The sequence below is a fragment of the Cervus elaphus genome, chromosome 12 (genome assembly GCF_910594005.1).
Source record: "Cervus elaphus chromosome 12, mCerEla1.1, whole genome shotgun sequence".
Lineage (NCBI taxonomy): Eukaryota > Metazoa > Chordata > Mammalia > Artiodactyla > Cervidae > Cervus > Cervus elaphus.
Genome location: NC_057826.1, coordinates 72986670 through 73007472, shown reverse-complemented (window position 1 = coordinate 73007472; position 20803 = coordinate 72986670). Strand labels below are relative to the sequence as shown.

The following is a 20803-nucleotide window of genomic DNA, read 5'->3' as shown; positions in this document are numbered from 1 at the left end:
AAGCTCCTTGAGCAGAAAGTTCTAGCTCATACTGATGTTGAGGAGTCTGTAGAAGCAAAGTCTGCTGGGGCATTTATCCAGACGTACTCACTCGATATTTCATGGTTTTAAATTTTTCCCTACCAGTGCTCTGACCTTATCATGATACACATGCCTAGAGTGTTTGTACTTTTTTGGATCTGTGTAACTGTGGAAGATCCCCTACAGAAGGGAATGGCAACACACTTCAGTATTCTTGCCTAGAGAATTCCATGGGCAGAGGAGTCTGGTGGGCTACAGTCCATGGGGTTGCAAAGAGTCAGACACTACTTGAGTAACTAACAGTTTCAAAGGTGAGGGATATTCTAAAGGTATAGTATACTTGTGTAGCTCTGTTAGATCTTCAGCATCTTGCTTGTCTGTGTCTCCTTATTCAGGAGACAAGGAACTCTTTGTAAACTACCAAAGAGTTTTTAAGTCCTTACACCTAACCTTTAACGTTTGTTAGTTAATGGCTTTCAATTTCTTTTATTTCAAGGTATCAATCCAACTTAACAATAAGCAAACAACTGCACTATTTGTAGGAATTTCTCCTCTCTTTCTTTCAAATAAAAGAATTATTCACCTGCAATAGCATTCCTTTCCAACAGGTTGTATTCCTAGATCACCACCCATGAAATATTTAGCCATCAGCCAACTACACTAAGCCAGGGCCTATGTCCCATCTATCACTTGTGTGAATGCATGCTCACTAACTCATTAGCCCATGGACTGTAGCCTGCCAGGCTCTTCTGTCCATGGAAATTTCCAGACAAGAATACTGGAGTGGGTTGCCATTTCCTCTTCCAGGGGATCATCCTGAGCCAGGAATTGAACCTGCGTCTCCTGCATTGGCAGGTGGATTCTTTATCACTGAGCCACCTGGGAACCCTACCATTTGCAGTGAAATCTTATTGGCCACCAGGCCAATTGATTCAGCTACAAGTCCCCATTTTCATCTGTTTCTCAGACCACTCCCAGTACCAATTATGTTAATTTAGGTCTTCTGAGAAATGGATACCAAGATGAGGTTACATTCATAGTACATTCACACAGTGGAATAAAACTCAGTAATAAATTAAAAAAAATTTAAACTTATACATTAAAGTCTGGATACATCTCTAAAAGACTGTTATTTTAGGGAGAAGATACTCAAAAGCATACACATTGTAAGAGTTTATTTAAAAGAAATTCAACAATAGACAAAACATATTATGTGAGAGAAATGAGAATAGTCCTTATCTCTGCTGGTGAATGTTTATTGCAAAGCAGTTGAAGGGAAATTTTTGGTGTGAGAAAAATATTGAGAAATTTGACAAGTGTGGTAGTTTCATAGACGCCTGCACAAGGAAAACAAAATTTTCAAACTATACATTTAAGATTTGTTCATCTTAACATCTATAAATTATTTATCATGTAGATAACAGAATTTAAAAGGTTGGCTTTAAAAAAGAATAGCAAAAATATCAAATAAAGTTATTTGGGATGGTATCCTTTCAATAGTTAATAAAAGAAAATTCGAGGGTGCTTTATGGAAATAATATTAATTATAATAGAGCAATATATTGATTTGTTTTCTTACCAAAAAACTTTTTCTCCTTCTCCTGGGATGCAGCTATAAACTCTTAAAGCCAAGGTCTAATTCATTTTCCAAGGTAAAAGTAGGTGTGGCAGAGAGGAGTTCTAGTTTTACTGGTCCTAATAGATATTTTATTGTTTGTTTTTTATATTCTCTACATTTTGGCATTTTTGTGTGCTATATTTTTCTCTAATTTTGCCTTATATGTTAAAATTAAACTAGCAGTGCACTAAAATTAATAGCTTTTCAAGTTTTCTCTTTTTTTTCAGAAAAATAAATGTAATTCACTAGTAAATTGTGTATTGCCCTAGTCTTTCCTTTTCCCAAGCATTAAGACCACCATAACCGCCCATCTTTTATAAATTTAAGCATAGTTTAGAACATTTGACTTTTAGTTTATATTAGTATGTATATATGAACTTCTCAGATCAAACTGAAGAAAATTAGTCATGGAAGACATGGGTTATTTTATATGATGAGAAAGAGCTTCAGTGTTCTTCTTTGACATGGTAATTTGTCAAGTTTTTGGGGAAAATCAAATCCTGGGTCACAATTTTATTATAAATAAAATTAAGAGTTTAATAAGAAGTATCCCAGGGGTCCTATATATTTTAAAGTATTCAAGTTATTAATTGAGAACTTAGTTGACAATCAAGATCCAGTGATGAATGGTGGTATATAGGGTTCTTTTTTTATACTGAATTATCTCCTTTGATGATCTGTTTATTTCTTCAATACAAGCCTTTGACCATGTGGATCACAACAAAACTGTGGAAAATTCTTAAAGAGATGAGAATACCAGATCATCTTACCTGTCTCCTGAGAAACTTGTATGCAGGACAAGAAGCAATATTTCTAACCTCACATGGGACAACTGATTGGTCCAAAACTGGGAACAGAATATGTGAAGACTGTATACTGACATTATCTAACTTCTATGCAGAGTACATCATGTGAAATGCCAGGCTGGATGACTCACAGGCTGGAATCAAGATTGCTGGGAGAAATATCAACAACCTCAGATATGCAGATGATAGTCACTCTAATATCAGGAAGCAAAGAGGAACTAAACAACCTCTTGATGAGGATGAAAGAGGACAGTGAAAAAGCTGGCTTAAAACTCAGCATTCAAAAAACTAAGATCATGGCATCCAGTCCCATCACTTCATGGCAAATAGATGGGGAGAAAATGGAAAGAGTGACGGATTTTATTTTCTTGGGCTCCAATATCACTGTGGATGGTGACTGCAGTCACAAAATAAAAAGGCGCTTGCTCCTTGAAAGAAAAGCTATGACAAACCTAGACAGTGTTTTATAAAGCAGAGACATCACTTTGCTGACAAAGGTCCATGTAGTCAAAGCCATGGTTTTTCCAGTAGTCATGTACAGATGTTAGAGGTGGACCATAAATAAGGTTGAGTGCCAAAGAATTGATGCTTTTGAACTGTGGTGTTGGAGAAAACTCTTGAGAATCCTTTGGACAGCAAGGAGATCCAACCAGTCAATCCTAAAGGAAATCAGTCCTGAATATTCATTGGAAGGACTGATGCTGAAGCTGAAACCCCAATACTTTGGCCATCTGATGCAAAGAACTGACTCAATGGAAAAGACCCTGATGCTGGGAAAGATTGAAGGCAGGAGGAGAAGGGGATGACAGAGGATGAGATGATTGGATGGCATGACCAACTTGATGGGCATGAGTTTGATGAACATGAACAGGCTTCAGGAGTTGGTGATGGACTGAGAAGCCCGGCATGCTGCAATCCATGGGGTTGCAAAGAGTCAGACATGACTGAATTGAACTGGTGTAATGCTACTACATAGGAATATTTTCTTCAAAATTTTCAGCTAGGAATAAATAAGAACAAGCGAATAATTGCAGAGTAATGAAATATTTCTAAGTTTAAAATAACATAAATTTAGGAACTAAAATAGAAGAAAGAGAAATAAGTTTCTGGAATGCTAGGAAACAACGAGCAAGCCTGAATCATGGAAGACATGGCTGGAGCAGAGCTTTGAAAAGGCAGGGAAGTGCAGGAGAAACAGGTATCAGAGAATAACCTCATGGCTGCCTTTTATTTTGTATTTCTGCCTTCAAGTCATCCAGTAAACATGCCACTGAGACACCAAACTTACCAAGTAGCTCTCCTATGTCCCCTGTCTCTCCTTTAACTTTTTCTTTTTTGGGTTTCTTCTATGTTATTTTCTAAGCTGCTGATTATCTTCTGCTTTTAATACCTGAAATTTATGATTAAGTGAAATACAATTTTAAGTTACAAGTTGTGTTACACTATCAAGTACTCTGTGAATTTACTAAAATATTAAAATCTCTGTGCAGCTACTCATGCCTTATTTGCTAATCTGGATATACACAAGACTGACTGGTATTACATCTTGTAAAAATGAAAATCATTTATTTTTCAAAATAGAAATAGCACTTGTAAGTATTTATGCACTCAGCATAGGAACTCCTAAATACATACAGCAAATATTAACAGACATAAAAGGACAGTACGATAATGGTAAGGGACCTTTAACACACTACTTATGTCAATGGATATTCTTCAAGACAGAAAATAGGTAAAGAAATATTGGTCTTTAATGACAGATTAGAACAGAAAAACTTAACAGATATTTACCGAGCATTCTGTCCAAAATCAACAGAATATATATTTTTTCAACTGCACATAGAACACTCTCTAGGGTAGATATCAAGTTAGGCAATAAAATAAGTCTCAATAAACATAAGAAGATTGAAAATATATCAAGCACATTTTCCAATAATACCATAATGAAACTACTGATAATTTTCTTTGAAATATTAATAGCCATATAATAATCAATGGAAGGCTTTAAATTTTTCACTTAATGTAATAAAAAGTGTTTTAGAATGTTTCTTATTAATAGCAAATGAACAAAGCCACATTCCACTGAGAAATTACTTGTATTTTCTGCTATTCTGTAAAAATGGGTAAGATGAGCAATATGAAAATAAATAAAATACATTCCTTATCAGCAAACACCATGGGAAAGTACACACAAACCAATTCTAATGTTTGCAAATATAGTGATAGAATAAATTAAGTCTTGTGGAAAGGAATTTTGCTCATTGCAAGACTATGGGAAATTTTAACATTTGTATATGAGAAATTCCCAACTACAATGACTCTTGCAAAAAAGCAATATCTATGCAAAAACTCTACATTAAACCATGGGTTAAATGATGAATTTGACTAGATACATAAAGATTTGGAGATAAGGAACAGAGATGTCAACCAATTCAAAAGTTATTCAGGGCATCCCTTGTTATCAAGTTATCGAACAGACTTTGAAGCCTGTGTTGCAAACTATACCAGAAATATCAATATGATTAATTTAGTAAAAAGCAACACCTTACAAAACAAGAATTTATTATATTTTGTTTTAAAAAGGGTAATGATTATGAAAGGGTTTCCTAGGTGGCACAGTGGTAAGGATCCCCCTGCCGATGCAGGAGATGCAAGAGATGCAGGTTTGATCCCCGGGTCGTGGAGATCCCATAGAGTAAGAAATGGCAACCCACTCCAGTATTCTTGCCTGGAAGATTCCATGGACAGAGAAGCCTGGCAGGGTACAGTCCATGGGGTCACAGAGTCAGACACAGCCGAGCACACAGCACAGCAGCACACAGAAATGATTATGAAGCTATTTTGTGCCAAGTATAAATATTCTCTCAAAATCTCATAGAAAGACACCTGAATAACAAAAACACTATATTTTAGGTAGCTTAAAGCAGATAACCATTAATGAATATCAATTTAAAATAATTTAACATAATTTATTTCAATTTTATCTTTTAAAATTTCTATTTCTGTAATATGTAAATACATACATAAGATGTGCTTTTATACAATATGTGTAGATCAATTTTTATATTAAGGTTTTGATGGACAGAATGGTTTTTTGATTATTCATCTAAAAAATTACTGCAGAGTTGTCAGAAGGAATGTAAGAAAATTTCTCGGGAGTGAAGTGAGGAAAATGAAGTGTGTGTTAAATCAAAGCTGTTTACACTTACACTATCACAGTCAACCAACACTCTCATGCCTATTTTAATCATTTCAACTTCCCACCAGAGAAGCCCCTCATATTCAAGAGGCTAAAGGAAAATTTGAATACTCCAGGAAATGACAGGAGAGTGACAGCATATTCCAGGATCAGAAATTAAGTGTGAACATCTTTCCTGGTCACACTATGGCAGAAGCCTCAGTGTTTTAACTACTCCCACTGAAATTTGGAGTCCCAGAGATCCAACAAATCTGCCTCCAAGGTGGTTCACATCTTTATAACACAGGCCTAAAATAGTATCCAGAACCATATGAAGGGACTCACAGAGAGTGAAAAGTAGATTTCTCATTTTGAATAAACCCTTGAACATGCTTCTCTTAATACTGTGCCTTTAGAGCAGGTAAGTGAAAATGTTACAGAGAGCTAATTCATTAGAAGGTTAATACACTGAAAATGGTATTTTAGTTAATTCCATGCTGGCTGAAAGGAAAAGGTTTTGGATTCTAAGATATGAAATCACATATTTATTTCACAGTGAGCTATAACCAACAATTTTCATGAAAATTTAAAAGGTATATATTCTCAAAATGATATTGCAAAGTAAAATATGGCAATAGATGATGTGATTAGGAATCATGACTAAAATTAAGAAAAATAAATCCTGAGTATCCAGATAATTCATACTATCATTGAAAATAACGGAAAACCTAGAAACTCATGGAGCAGAATAGGAATCATGCTTCAAGTGTCGGCAGAATATGTAAATATGCATATATAATGACAGTTGAAACAGGAGTTGGCAAGGTAGAATTAGGTAGACACAAACTAGATATTTAGAAAATCTCTGTATAAAACCTACCATTAATACAATGAGATTTTAAATAAATCTGAAAGAGTGAGAAGTCCTTACAGGATGTTCGTATTAAAGTGCAAAGTCACTTCAGTAGTGTCCAGCTCTCTGCAACCCTATGTACTGTATGTAGCAGGTCAGGCTTCTCTGTCCATTGGATTCTCCAGGCAAGAATACTGGAGTGGGTTGCCATTTCCTTCTCCAGGGGCTCATCTTGACTGAGGGATGGAACCTGGGTCTCCTGCATTGCAGGCAGATTTTTTTACTGTCTGAGCCACCAGGGAAACCCCTCATATTCAAGAGAATGAAGGAAAATTTGAATACTCCCCAAAACAAATTATGAGTATTCAAAATAGTAGGAAAAGTATGAAGGAAACTGTTTAACAAGAGCAGAGAAGAGCAAGTTTCCAAATACTAAAGGAAGCCAAAAATATAAATTCAAATAGGGGATATTAATACATTTATAACTATTTTAACATTTATAACTATTTAACTATTTATAATTATTAATACATTTATAACTATTCGATTAGACTGCAGTAGGTCATTAATTATCTCACAATGAAATATATTTGAGTACAAGCAGCTCTATAGTACTAGAAAACTATAACTTACAAACACTAAATTTTAACAAGAATAAAAGTTAAAATATATATAATGGTTTACATTTTATTGAATATAATTCACATACTATACATTTACCTTTTTTAAGTATGCATTTCAATGATTATTATTATATTCATATATTTGTGTACCTATCACCACAATCTGATTTTAAATCATTATCATCAGCAAAGCCCATTGGCACTCACATCCCAACTCAAGGGGACTACTGATATAATTTCTATCTTTATGGATTTTTGTTTTTCAATATTTCATATAAATGAAGTTATATAACATGTAGTCTTTTGTGTTAGGTCTCTTTCACTTAGTTTTGAGGTTTGTCTAGGATAAGTGTGCATAGGTTTTAAAAAATATAAAATCCATCAATACTGAAATTGTTTTCTTAAAATGTCTATAATAAAAGGGAAAGAAAATATTTACTTGTTACATTAAGTAATGTGTATTGTATACACATGAGCAAGAGCGGAAATATTCGTATCTGATAATAAAACAAGCCTTGGTTTATTACTTTTCTAATAGGGATTTCGGAGAAGGCAATAGCACCCCACTCCAGTACTTTTGCCTGGAAAATCCCATGGACGGAGGAGTCTGGTAGCAGGTCATGGGGTCACTAAGAGTCGGACACGACTGAAATGACTTAGCAGCAGCAGCAATAGGGATTTATATAAATTATTCTCAGACTTTAATCTTGGATTTACATGAATAACTGACTCAATATATGCCTTCTCGGTGCTCATTCTGTGCCAAGCCAGGCGCTTATACATACACTGTCTCATCTAATACTCACTACGCATTCTTGGGAGTGGTCTTGCCTTTAGGACTTGGGGCTGGTGCTGCTGCTAACATGGCTTCAGTCGTGTCCGACTCTGTGCGACCTCATAGACGGCAGCCAACCAGGCTGCGCAGTCCCTGGGATTCTCCAGGCAAGAACACTGGGGTGGGTTGCCATTTCCTTCTCCAGTGCATGAAAGTGAAAAGTGAAAGTGAAGTCGCTCAGTCGTGTCCGACTCTTTGCGACCCCATCAGATTTTCTCGGCAAGAGTACTGGAGTGGTTTGCCATTGCCTTCTCCGTACGACTTGGGGAGATTTACTTAATTACATAGAGCTTGATTTTTCATTTACTAAATAAGATGTGGAGAAAAAATGATTAGAAAGTGCTATCCTAGTGCTAATGATTACTTTTCTACCTTCAATTTTCTCCAAAGTGGATCATAAATTGAATGAAAGCAATAAAATGAAATTGGCAATTAATTATTCAAGAGGAATAAAAGTTTCTTTACCAATACATTTTGTTGTCTAAGCTATATAATAATTTCTTTCATTTCATTTATATTGCCTTCATATTCATAATAGAAGAACAGGTCTATTAAGTGCAGAAATATTTTGAGAAGACTTGCTCAGGAAGAAGAATAAGAGACACAAATGCTGGGAAAGTCATCAACTTAAATGAATGTCATCTTTCCCTCTGAAATAAAGTAAAAGGCCAAAATAAGTCTTTTTAATCAATTTTTGCTTAATTGAATTAATTTCATATTCAGGTTTTTCTGTCATTAGCTGTATCATGGGTTGTAAAATTCTATGTAGCATAGGAACTATGTGAAAAATATAGTCCCTTTTTCATTAACAGGAGCATTGACAAAAGAAACTTTTCTTTATGTTTAGTTTTAAAAAAGAAGAAAATATAATTCTGGAAGTAAAAAAAATAACTCCATGTGACAAAAGCAATGGTTCCCAAATTATAGCTGGTTTCATTTTAATAGTTAGCAAGCCTTGTCATTTCTCCATAATGCATGCAATTATTGCATTTACTGTCACAAAAGTGTCAATAGTAATATTACTGCTCATTTACATGTTATTCATGTAGCACAACTCTTCATAGAAGGCTTAGTGTCATGCTGTCTTCTGTGTACTCCCCAGGTCCACAGTCAACATTTTAGTATCCGTTCTGTATACTTCTATACTTCTACAGGAACACCATTATTTTTTTTTTTCCATTTTATTTTCTCTAATTTGTAGGCACTAATCATTTCTTGAAAATATCTGAGATAAGAAAGAACTTCTGGAACTTTTCTTGAGTTGAGCAAATGGATCTGAAAAATGGATCTGTAGTGACTGAGTTTATTTTACAAGGATTTTCTGCAGGATGGGAACTTCAGATTGTCTTCTTCGTGACATTCTCCTTGATCTACGGGGCTACTGTGCTGGGAAATGCTCTCATTATGGTCACAGTGACTTGCAGTTCCACCCTTCATTCTCCCATGTACTTCCTCCTCGGAAACCTCTCCTTTTTGGACATGTGTCTCTCCACGGTCACCACACCCAAGATGATCAGAGACTTGCTCACTGAACACAAGACCATCTCTATATGGGGATGCATGGCTCAGATGTTCTTCATGCACTTGTTTGGAGGTGCTGAGGCAACTCTTCTGGTAGCCATGGCTTTTGACAGATACGTGGCCGTATGTAAACCCCTACACTACAGGAAAATCATGAACCATAGGTTGCTGAACGGGTTTGTTATACTTTCATGGACAATCGGTTTTATACACACCATGAGTCAGATGGTATTAACAGTAAACCTGCCTTTCTGTGGCCCCCGCATCATAGACAATATATTTTGTGACCTTCCCCTTGTGATTAAGCTTGCGTGTGTGGAAACGTACACCCTGGAATTATTTGTCATTGCTGACAGTGGACTGTGGTCACTTATTTGTTTCCTCCTCCTGCTTGTCTCCTACACTGTCATCCTGGCCACCGTGCAACGAAGATCATCTGGAGGCCTCTCCAAAGCCCTGTCCACACTGTCTGCCCACATCACTGTGGTCAGTCTGTTCTTTGGGCCGTGTATCTTCATCTATGCCTGGCCTTTCAAGAGTTTTGCCAGCAATAAAGTCCTTGCTGTATTTTACACTGTTATCACACCCTTATTGAATCCTATTATTTACACCTTGAGAAATCAGAAAATGCAAGTGGCCATGAGAAAGTTACAGTTCCAAAATGTTAGCTCCACATAGAATTTTTAGATTTTAGAATTGTGTAAGTAATCCAGCTTTCAAATATAAGGCTAACATAATTTGAATATATTATACATAATACATGGTTTTACTTTTTTATTTTAGAATCATAACTGGTGCAGAAAAAATTAATGACAAAATGCTTTAAATTCACAGTTAATGCTGTTATAACACATAATGATAATTAGTTATCTGCAGCAAAATAGACACATAATGTCATTAAATACTTTATGATACAGTCAATATTTATTTATTAGTGAAGAGATAAATTTAAAAATATGTAGTGGTACTATTAGAGATTATTTTAATATAGATTGCTAATGATTATCACTAACTTATACTAACATAAATGTGGTATCCTGAATAAATCATGATTAAAAGAATGCTAACACCAAAGGCAAAAATTTAATTCCAACCTCTTGAACCAATGAGATAAAGAATAAAAATAAATAAATTTGATAGTATAGTTAATATAAGGTGACAGAGTGAATATAAAATACCAGAAAGGAAAAAGAAATAATGGAAGGACAATTTCAATAGAACTACAAAGAGAAGCCTTGAAACCACATGCTCATAAGTGTGAAGAGTTGACTTTCAAATGTCAATTAAAAAAAAGTACACTGATTTTATATTATATATCATAATTTAAGAATATTTGTCATAGAATTATATTCAACTCTATTTCTACATAAGAAGCAAAAATATCTCAGTCTTACAATATAGCACACCTGATATTAAAGGAATCCTAACTAATTGCAAGGTAAATATACATTCAGTGGTAGATGGAATTATATGTCATTTGATAAAATATTATGTAAGATTTTTGTGTCTATCAGTATAACTCGCTGGAACTCTTCAGTCCCTCGGTTGGCAAAACATATATAATTGTCAAATCATTTAAAATATTTTTTAAATTAATTATTTAAAAAAGAAATTTATAAAAAAATCGCACCTGAACTCTAGCTTGAACTTTGAATGGCATTCCAGGAAAATACACCAGCATGGAACCACTGCCTACTTTGAGAACATCTATAGAATACCACTGCCTAGAGCCTGCTAGTAAAACTGAATTTGGGAGAGCACTGTGGACTAGACTTTGAGCCTGAACAGGGATGGCTCAGACTTCACTTGAATGAGAGCTCAGAGTCTGGGGAAAAAAAAAAGAGAGAAAATCAGAAGAAAGCCTGCCCAGCAGAAGCAGACAGCAAGGGAAAAAAAAAAAAAAGTGTCTCTCAAACTTGATTCTTAGTGGAGATGAAAATAAGTGCTTCCCTAGTAAGGGTTTGGCTTGTCATCAAATTCTTTGTATGTCTTGAAACATCAAGGTGAGAATTTTCTTTTAACTTGCAACTTCAAAGTGATAGGCTTGGGTATTTGGTAGAAGAAAACACAAGAGTTCCTGAAAAAAAAAAAAACATGGTTTGAAACACCTGTTAAAATACAAAATTCAACTGAGTAAATTTGCAGATCTAATTGGCTTATTAAACAATTCATGTCAGGTAGAAAAGCTCATTTGCCAGAAAGATACTATGAGTGAGATATATGTGAAGCTTTGATAGTAAGGAGAGTGGGATAAGGAAAGGAAGTCATATGGAAGTCAAAAGAAGAAAGTTCATTGAAAGAAAGTAAAAGTTCAGGTGAAGTCTGAGCTTAGGCATTTTCCTTTGACTTGAACTTGTTGCTGGACAAGAAGAAAGTATTCTGTCTTCCTGCTGGGAAAGTAGAGCAATTGTCCTTCCTTTTTGGGAGAACTATATACATATATTCCCACTGAGGCTACTGCCTGATTACTTCCTGTTTGGGGTAATTGAGGATAGATGGTAGGCCATGAGAGCTCCCTTTACAGGCCTTCCCAAATCCAATTTCAGTTAAGGTTTCCTTTTAATTTTCAGACAGGCTATACTTACTCTTGTAGAAAGATTTTAAAAGAGAACTCACAATAAAAGATGCTTCCATGGTGGCTCAGACACTAAAGAATCTGCCTGCAGTGCAGGAGACCCAGGTTCCAGCCTGAGGTTGGGAAGATCCCCTGGAGAAAGGAGTGGCTACCTGTTCCAGTATTCTTGCCTGGACAGAGGAGCCTGCTGGGCTACAATATTCTTGCCTGAAGAATGCCATGGACAGAAGAGCATGACTGGATGACAGTCCATGGGATAGCAAAAGAGCTGGACATGACTGAGAGACTTTCACACTTTCACAATAAAAAAAACCCAAGACAAGCAAACAAAAAGTTCAGCATAGTTGAGAATCTGGAGAAAGGGAAAAGACAATACACAGAATGGTAGAAGTCGATTATAAATCATGTATCTGATTAGGGATGTGTATCCAGAATACAAGAATTTAGAAAATTCTAGAATCAAAAGACAACTCAATTAAAAATGGGCAAATAATCTAAATAAATGTTTCCATAAAAGATATACAAATGGCCAGTAAGTATGTAAAAAGATGCTGAACATGATTAGTATCAAGAGGAAACCCAAGTCAAATTCACAATAAGAAACCACATCACACCCACTGGGATGGCTATAATCCAATAGACAATTCCAAAGGTCAACAAGGATGTAGAACAATTGGAACCCTAATACATAGCTGGTGAAACATAAAATGGTACAACACTTTTAAAGAAAATTCTGGCAGTTTTTCAAAATGTTAAGCATAGAGTTAACATATGACCTCACAATTTTACTTCAAATATCAATGCAACATAAATGAAAACACATATGCATACAACAAACTGTAGACGAATGATTACAACAGCCTTAATTATAATAATAAAAAAGTTAAAACATCCCCAAGTGTTCACCAACTGATAAATGGATAAAACAAAATGTGCTATATCCACATTATAGAATATTACTTGGTGATTAAAAACCTCAGCTCTCAATTTCTCCCTGGGGAGGGAAAGAATCGATCCATGCACCTAACACCTCAACTTCTCAGAGGCTTCTCAAAGAACTAGAATCTATCTTATCAATCATTACTGAAAACAGAGATCCCTGAGAAATCTGTAATTATATAAAAAACCAATAAAAACAAAACCCAAAAACCACAACACAAGACACTGCATTTCCAGAGATATTTCATCTCTCTTGGACACTCTTTCCTCTCCCTTTGTCCTCTCTCTGCTCCTTTTTTTGTATCTGCATACATGCCTTTGTGGCACAGGCATCTCTGTGGGCATGGTTTCTTTGTCTCTACATCTTTTCTCCTATTTTTTCCACTATGTCTTTCCATTTTTTCACTCTTTCCTCCTGTCTTTTCCAATTACGCTTCAGTCTGTCTTTCTGGGAATTTATATTATTATATTAATTTTACCCAAGCAAAATGACATACATTCAAAGTTATTTATTTGCAGCACAGATTATAATAGGAAAAAATAAATAACATTATTTTCATCTCTTTACCTCTTCTCCAACTTTTTATCTCCTACTGCATCTCTGGTTGAATTGGATATAAATTTGAATGAAAGTACATTTGATCATATATTGTATTCCTTTTGTAAAAGATGTTTGTTATTTTAATTTTAATGTGATGGATTTATTTCACTCCTTAAACAAAAAGCTGAATTAATATTTTACAATTAAGCATTTTTTCTTCCATATAACATTAATTTAGAAACTAAAAAGTCTTCATTTTGCTATAGCTGAACACACATTTAAAAAAGTGAATAACTATAAATATAAAAATCACAGTAGAATAATTCATTTGATACAGCATATCCCTAGAGAGACTATTCTACAAGACATCATGAAGTTCTCTTATTTAAGGAGAATTATTCCTGAAAAATATTTTGAGCATAATATATTCTCTGTCTAGCTCTTCTATACAGAGAAATGCAGGTAGTAACATATTTACCATTGATTTATTTTCACTATTTAACTTTTTATTAAACAACCATGTATTTTCATCACTTGTACGAATTGTATAATAAGATCTGAAATAATCTCCCTAGACTTTCTACTTTCATTATGCTTAATAAACATATGTGCCATTCCATTATCACTGTCACTGATAAAATGTCAAATTCTAAATCCTAACAAGACCTGTGTGGCCCTAGATGGTACCTTTTTTGAACAGTTAATCCTTAAAATATTCTCATCTTTTCCTTTTTCTAATTTTAAATGACATTCTAATATTCCTACTGGAAGTACTCTGCAGGCTTAAAGTAGCTATAATACTCCAAAACCCCTTATTGTATTATAAGTTGTCGAACAGATTTAGAATTCATCATGTTTCACCACGAGAATATATATTTAAGGAAAAATTCTGGAATGATCAGTTAATCTCCTTTTCATCAGGAGGAAGATAATAGCCATTTGTTTGAGAGTAACACTGAACACCTGCTGAGGTGAAATTTTTGCTCAGTCTTTGTATTTGAAAGAAATTGAAAGGAAGAAGAAAACAGAAAACAATTCACACTGTAACTGTCGGACATTTGCTGCCTGAAAATGCATGATAATAGGATAATGTTGCAGGAACACAGAAAAGGTGAGATCTACATTCCAACAGCACTTTCTACCCTGCCCCTCAAATACACCTTCTGCCACATCCTCCTGGTGCTTAGTGTTACTTTAAAGAAAATAAAATCTCTATTTCCACTATTATAAAAAAGTATAAATGCCAGTAGCTTTAGAAGATTAATCATCTGAATTTAAATTGGGATATCATACAAATGATTTTTCCTCACGCTAAATCAGATATAAAGAAAGGAAGAATCAGAGTCCTAAGAGTCCCAGAAACTACACTGACTTCACAAGTTTGCAAATTTCTTGGATCCCACACTCAGTGGGCATGAGTATTTTCTCTTGCATCCGGTCCTAACATATACAAACGTAAGGCTCCAAGTTAGGGATCTTAAAACAAGAAAGACTTGATTCACAAACCCTAGCTGAAATATTTAAGAAAACTTTACATGGGCACTTTCTTGAACATCCACAATTTTCTACCCTGAAATGATTCAGATTGAAGCCATCATCATCTTTGATGGAATAAACTCCAGGGCAATAACCAAAGATCTACTGACATAGTGTCCCCTTTATCATTTTTTTACCAGAATTTGTCTAATTACTGGATGTTTTAGTTCAGTCTAAGTAGATGTGAATTGGCTACTGAGAGTCTCGTTTGACCCCGTGGAACAGAAAGATGGGATATATTATTTCTCCTTTTTAGATTAAAAAAAGATTTTAAAGCACTAAATGACTTACCCAAGGTTATACAGTTACCAAACTATAGAAATAGTCACTTATATTAAATAGAATATCTTCAAATAATATTCATGATACTATATAAAATCTTGGAGTCTCAAAGGAAAATACAAATTTCCGTGATCTAATTTAACTATTCCATTTAATTTATAAGATACTGTGTGGGTGATTGTGCAATTGAATAAAATTTTACACAATCCTCAACTCTACTATCAGTTATATATTTATTCTTCTGCCTGATCCACATTTCTTAAAGCTTGTAGTAATAGAAACAATATATTGTAATAAAATATAGAAATCAATACATTATCAGAAACCACATTGTCATATTTGAACTTTCATCTTGGCAAGGGTGGTATCAAGGAAATTAATTTTAGAGCACAAAGTCATTTCATATGTATCAGAATGAGTTAAAAACAGACAAAACATGTGAGAGAATGTGTGATTGAGTAACTAATGTGAGATTGAGACTGAGTAAATTTAAGAGGATAGAATTCAGGAGAAAAGGCCTAGCACAGAAGACCAAGTTAAGAATTTTCAGTCTATAGAAAATCCATTCTAAGTGAACACTTAGGAAGCACCTATCATGCTCCCTCTACCACGGAATGAGAAAAACAATCTATTATCTCAGAATTAATGGAAAAACAGGCATGGAAAACGATGAAATAAAATACATATAAAGAAGAAGGTGAAAAATATTTAACACTGAAAGAATTTGGGCAAAAAGAGGGAAAAGAAAGAGAATGATAAGGAAGGAAGCAAGGAGGAAGGGGAAGCAAGAGGTATAACAAGCAAGAGAAATTGCAAGAAAAAAATAAAAGAATAAAATTGAAAATAAAAGAAGCTAAAGAAAATATAAAAAGAATAATTGAGAAAATGAATGTATTAAGGTATAATTAACAGGAGGAGAATGGGAAATCATAAAAAAAACAAGAACAGGAAATAAATGGGGAAAGATTAAAGAGTGAGATGCCAGGATGGTAATCAGGTCCCCAGAGGGGAGTTGATCTGACAGCAGCTGGAAACTTAGGCATGATCGGTATTGCTTGTGGATGGATGTTGCAGGTCTGCACTCTGAGAAAGAGGGAAAAGAGATAGACATCTCTACCCATGCATCTTCAGTGCCAGATGTGTTTTTGTACCAGTTGAAATAACAAGGAATATTAGAGATGATGAGAGCATTCAGATCTCTAATTTAGCCTACGCTGACAGTACTTCTTTGCTTTATAGGATTAGGACAAAAGCTTGTCCCTCTAAGATCCATTGTTTGGGGCTTTTTTTTTTTTTTCATAATTCTTTTTTTTTTTTTTTTACAGAGAAATAGTCATCCTAGGCACATCTGTCCTTTATCTCTGTGAAGAACACAATTTGAGGATCACTGGAATAGAAGGTATGTACATGAGAATGGGAGAAGAGTAGTGAATTTAAAATATTAAGTGGTATAGATTTTCATTTGCTAATAACAAATAGGGGGTAGAGGTGGATGATAGAAAATAAAAGCAAAGGTAGAGTGGAAAAGCTTGTAACTCACAGTGATCCCTCTGTCCTGGAACTATTAACCTGAAATGCACAAAACGTAAGAACAGATAGAGGGAGCTGTTGACTTACTTTCCTAAGAGCAGCTTTCCACAGGCAGAATGAGGAATGAACGTGGAGACAAATCAGTGTTTAAGTGAATAAAAGAAAGAAAGAAGCTCCTAAATAATTTGAAGGTCACCAAAGATATTTTTTTTCTATTTCAATTTTCTTAGACTCACAATGTGTGAATATGTATTTTTATGCACAAATATGTGCCCATGAGTTATGTTTTGGTTGGTTTAGTCCCTTAGTTGTGTCTGACTCTTGCAACCCCACAGACTGTAGCCTGCGAGGCTCCTCTGTCCATAGGATTCTCCAGGCAAGAATATGGGAGTGGGTTGCCATTTCCTTCTCCAGGGGATCTTCCCAACCCAGGAATCGAACTCCAGTATTCTTGCTGGGAAAATCCCAGGGACAGAGGAGGCCTGCAGGCTACAGTCCATGGGGACACAAAGAGTCAGACACAACTAGAGCGATTGAGCACAGTGCAAATAATATTTATTGAGATATTAAAAACATATCATAAAATTTACCATTTAAACTGTATTATTCAGTGCTAAGTGTATTTAATGAGCTATGTGAGCATCAGCATGATATAATTTTAGAACATTTTCGTCACTCCCAAGAAATCTCATACTCATTAACAGTCACTCCAATCCCACTCCTATTCCTTGGCAACCACTCTTCTACTTTCTATATCTACAGATTTGCCTTGTCTGGACATTTTGCATAAAGTGAATTATACAACATGTGGTCCTTTATGACTGGTTCCTTTTATATAGCATAATGGTTTTGAGTTATATCCATGTTTTAATATATATCAGTACTCAATTCCTTTTTATTACTAAATTGCATTCCATTGTATGCATAGCATTTTTGAAAATCAACATTGTGTGTAATTAAAAATCAAGTGAAATATTGCTTTATGCTACATTGTAATATGTTGTTATAGTCAACAACCTTTCTTCTTTTACATCACTCATCTCAACAAATATGCACAGATATCATATATATGAATATTTATTTATAGAATGTTTCTACAGTTATAGTAATGTAAAACTTAGCAATCACAAATACTTTTAAAAATTCAAGCATGATTTATAATAATATATGGAGAACTTCCACTGTTTTTATGCACCCTAATGGATTATCTTGATTATCCACTGAGATGAGCATATTCCATTTTGGAGACCACTATATAGACTAAACCTTAATTCTGGATGTCATGAACAGAATTCTTCTTTAGATCAGATTATAGCCCACAAAGACAAAGTATTTACATAAGCAAATAGTAATTATTTAAGCACCTAGATAAAATCATACAAGTTGATGGGGCCCTAATTAGTAACTTAATTGCCTGGAAATTCCCATGGACAGAGGAGCCTGGTTGGCTACAGTCCATGGGGTTGCAAAGAATCAGACACAACTGAGCACACACACACAATCTGTTTAAACTGAAGAACACATACCTTTCCTCCCCTATCACTTACTAATTAGAATAAAAAAGACAAGTCATTGCAAATTTAAAATCTTAACTGAAACTGCTCTATTTTTTCTCATCTGTTAAATGATATATTAGACTACATGTTCTATACGGTCATTTCCAGATCTCGCTTTGATTTTATTAGTTGAGATAGTCAAAATATTTTGTATATTAGCATAAGCTTTACACTACAAGAAAATATTTGTGGGGATAGCATTTGGCTATCATCCTGAGATCTGAGGGAAAAGTAGACTGTGGATATATATGGTGAGCAAGTGAGACTGGACTAGTATTAATTAGGATTTAAGAACAGGGTGTGGAACACATGCAGGATTGGGGACCAGTCAGAGGTGTAAGTAGGGGAATGTGTGCTAAGTTGCTGAGTCATGTCTGACTCTTTGTGACCCCGTGGATTGTAGCTCCTCTGTTCATGGAATTATCCAGGCAAGAATGCTGGAGTGGGTTGCCATTACCTCCTCCAGGGGATCTTTGTGATCCAGGGATCGAACTTGCATCTCCAGTATTTCCTGCATTGGCAGGTGAATTCTTTCCCACTGAGTCACCTGGGATGCCCCAACTAGGGGAATCCTTCTAAGTTAGATGTAATGCAGTGTACTTGCTGATATCCAGGTGACTAAACAGAGTAAGGTTGCACAAGGGCACCAAAGCAAAACACTGTAATGGAACTAATAAGGCACAAATTCTGAAAAGAAGGCACATAGCTGCAAGTCAGGAACTGGGAATTCTACAGGAACTGGAGGAAAGAAGCATCTGCAAAATATCTTTGGAGATGAAGAAGGGGACCAAAACTCAGCAACGAATGTAAGCTTTAGAGACAGTGCACCACGGACAACAAGACCAACAACCTGACAACCTTAACAATGACTAGTTTTGCTTTAATCAGGAAATTTCTAGTACACTTCAAGCAAAATAGCTTAGGAACACAATTACACAGAAACACACGCTTAAATAGGAATGCAAGTGTGGCCATAAGATCAGTGTCTTGGAGAGTCAGGAAAATGAAAGGTAGAAAGCTTAACTGAAAACACAGGAGAGCTATGATGCATAAACTGCATTCAGCTGGCAAAGTGCTGGATGTGGAAAATATTAGTTTTATTTGGAGAAGAGCTAGGGGATAGATGAAAAGGTGGTTATAACAGATGGTATTCTGCTCTTTGTTATTCCACAGACTGAGGACTGATGGAGAGGGAGAACAGCACTGAGGTGACAGAATTCATCCTACTTGGTCTGACCCAATCTCAAGATGTTCAACTCCTGGTCTTCACACTAGTCTTAATTTTCTACCTCATCATCCTCCCTGGAAATTTCCTCATCATTCTCACCATCAGGTCAGACCCTGGCCTCACAGCCCCCCTCTACTTCTTCCTGGGCAACCTGGCATTCCTGGATGCATCCTACTCCTTCATTGTGGCTCCCAGGATGCTGGTGGACTTCCTCTCTGAGAAGAAGGTGATTTCCTATAGAGGCTGCATCACTCAGCTCTTTTTCTTGCACTTTCTCGGGGCAGGGGAGATGTTCCTTCTTGTCGTCATGGCCTTTGACTGCTACATTGCCATCTGTCGTCCTTTACACTATTCTACTGTCATGAACCCTAGAGCCTGCTACGCCTTGCTGCTGGCTCTGTGGCTTGGGGGGTTTACTCATTCCATTGCTCAAGTGGCTCTTATTATCCACTTGCCCTTCTGTGGTCCAAACCGACTGGACAACTTCTTCTGCGACGTGCCGCAGGTCATCAAGCTGGCCTGCACTGACACCTTTGTGGTGGAGCTCCTGATGGTCTCCAACAGTGGCCTGCTCACCCTCCTGTGCTTTCTGGGGCTTCTGGCCTCCTATGCAGTCATCCTCTGCCATGTAAAGGGGCACTCCTCTGAAGGGAAGAGCAAGGCTCTGTCCACATGCTCCACACACATCATCATCGTGTTTCTCATGTTTGGACCTGCCGTCTTCATCTACACCCGCCCCTTCAGAGCCTTCCCAGCTGACAAAGTGGTTTCTCTCTTTCACACTGTAATCTTTCCTTTGATGAACCCTGTGATTTATACCCTTCGCAATCAGGAAGTAAAAGCTTCCATGAGGAAGTTGTTGAGTCATCACATGGTTTGCTGAATACAATGGAAAGACTGGAAAACCAAGGAAGGGAGTAAGTTCATTTGGAATTAAATATTTATTCATTAATGCACCGAATCAATCAATCATTTAGCAAATAATGTATTTATTCAACACTTTCAGGTTTCAGGCATTATTCTAAGTATATGAATGGGACAGGTAAGATTCCAGATCTGCTGTGACTATATTTGAGTAGATAAAGATAGGTTACACTATTAAACTGAAAAAAAGACACAATGTCTGAAAGAGATAATGCTCTGAAGCAAATTAAAAATAAT

At 35.7% G+C, this 20803-nt stretch overlaps 2 protein-coding genes across 2 annotated transcripts; both read left to right on the top strand.

Annotated features, from left to right (window-relative positions):
• Nucleotides 1-9203: 9203 nt before the first annotated feature.
• Nucleotides 9204-10133, top strand: LOC122705320 (olfactory receptor 4L1-like). The gene has a single exon (XM_043920607.1). It carries the CDS (start codon nt 9204-9206, stop codon nt 10131-10133), a length of 930 nt encoding a protein of 309 aa, XP_043776542.1.
• A 9465-nt stretch (nt 10134-19598) lies between these two features.
• LOC122705511 (olfactory receptor 4N5) lies at nt 19599-20525 on the top strand. Its single transcript, XM_043920931.1, has one exon. It carries the CDS (start codon nt 19599-19601, stop codon nt 20523-20525), a length of 927 nt encoding a protein of 308 aa, XP_043776866.1.
• The last annotated feature ends 278 nt before the right edge of the window (nt 20526-20803 follow it).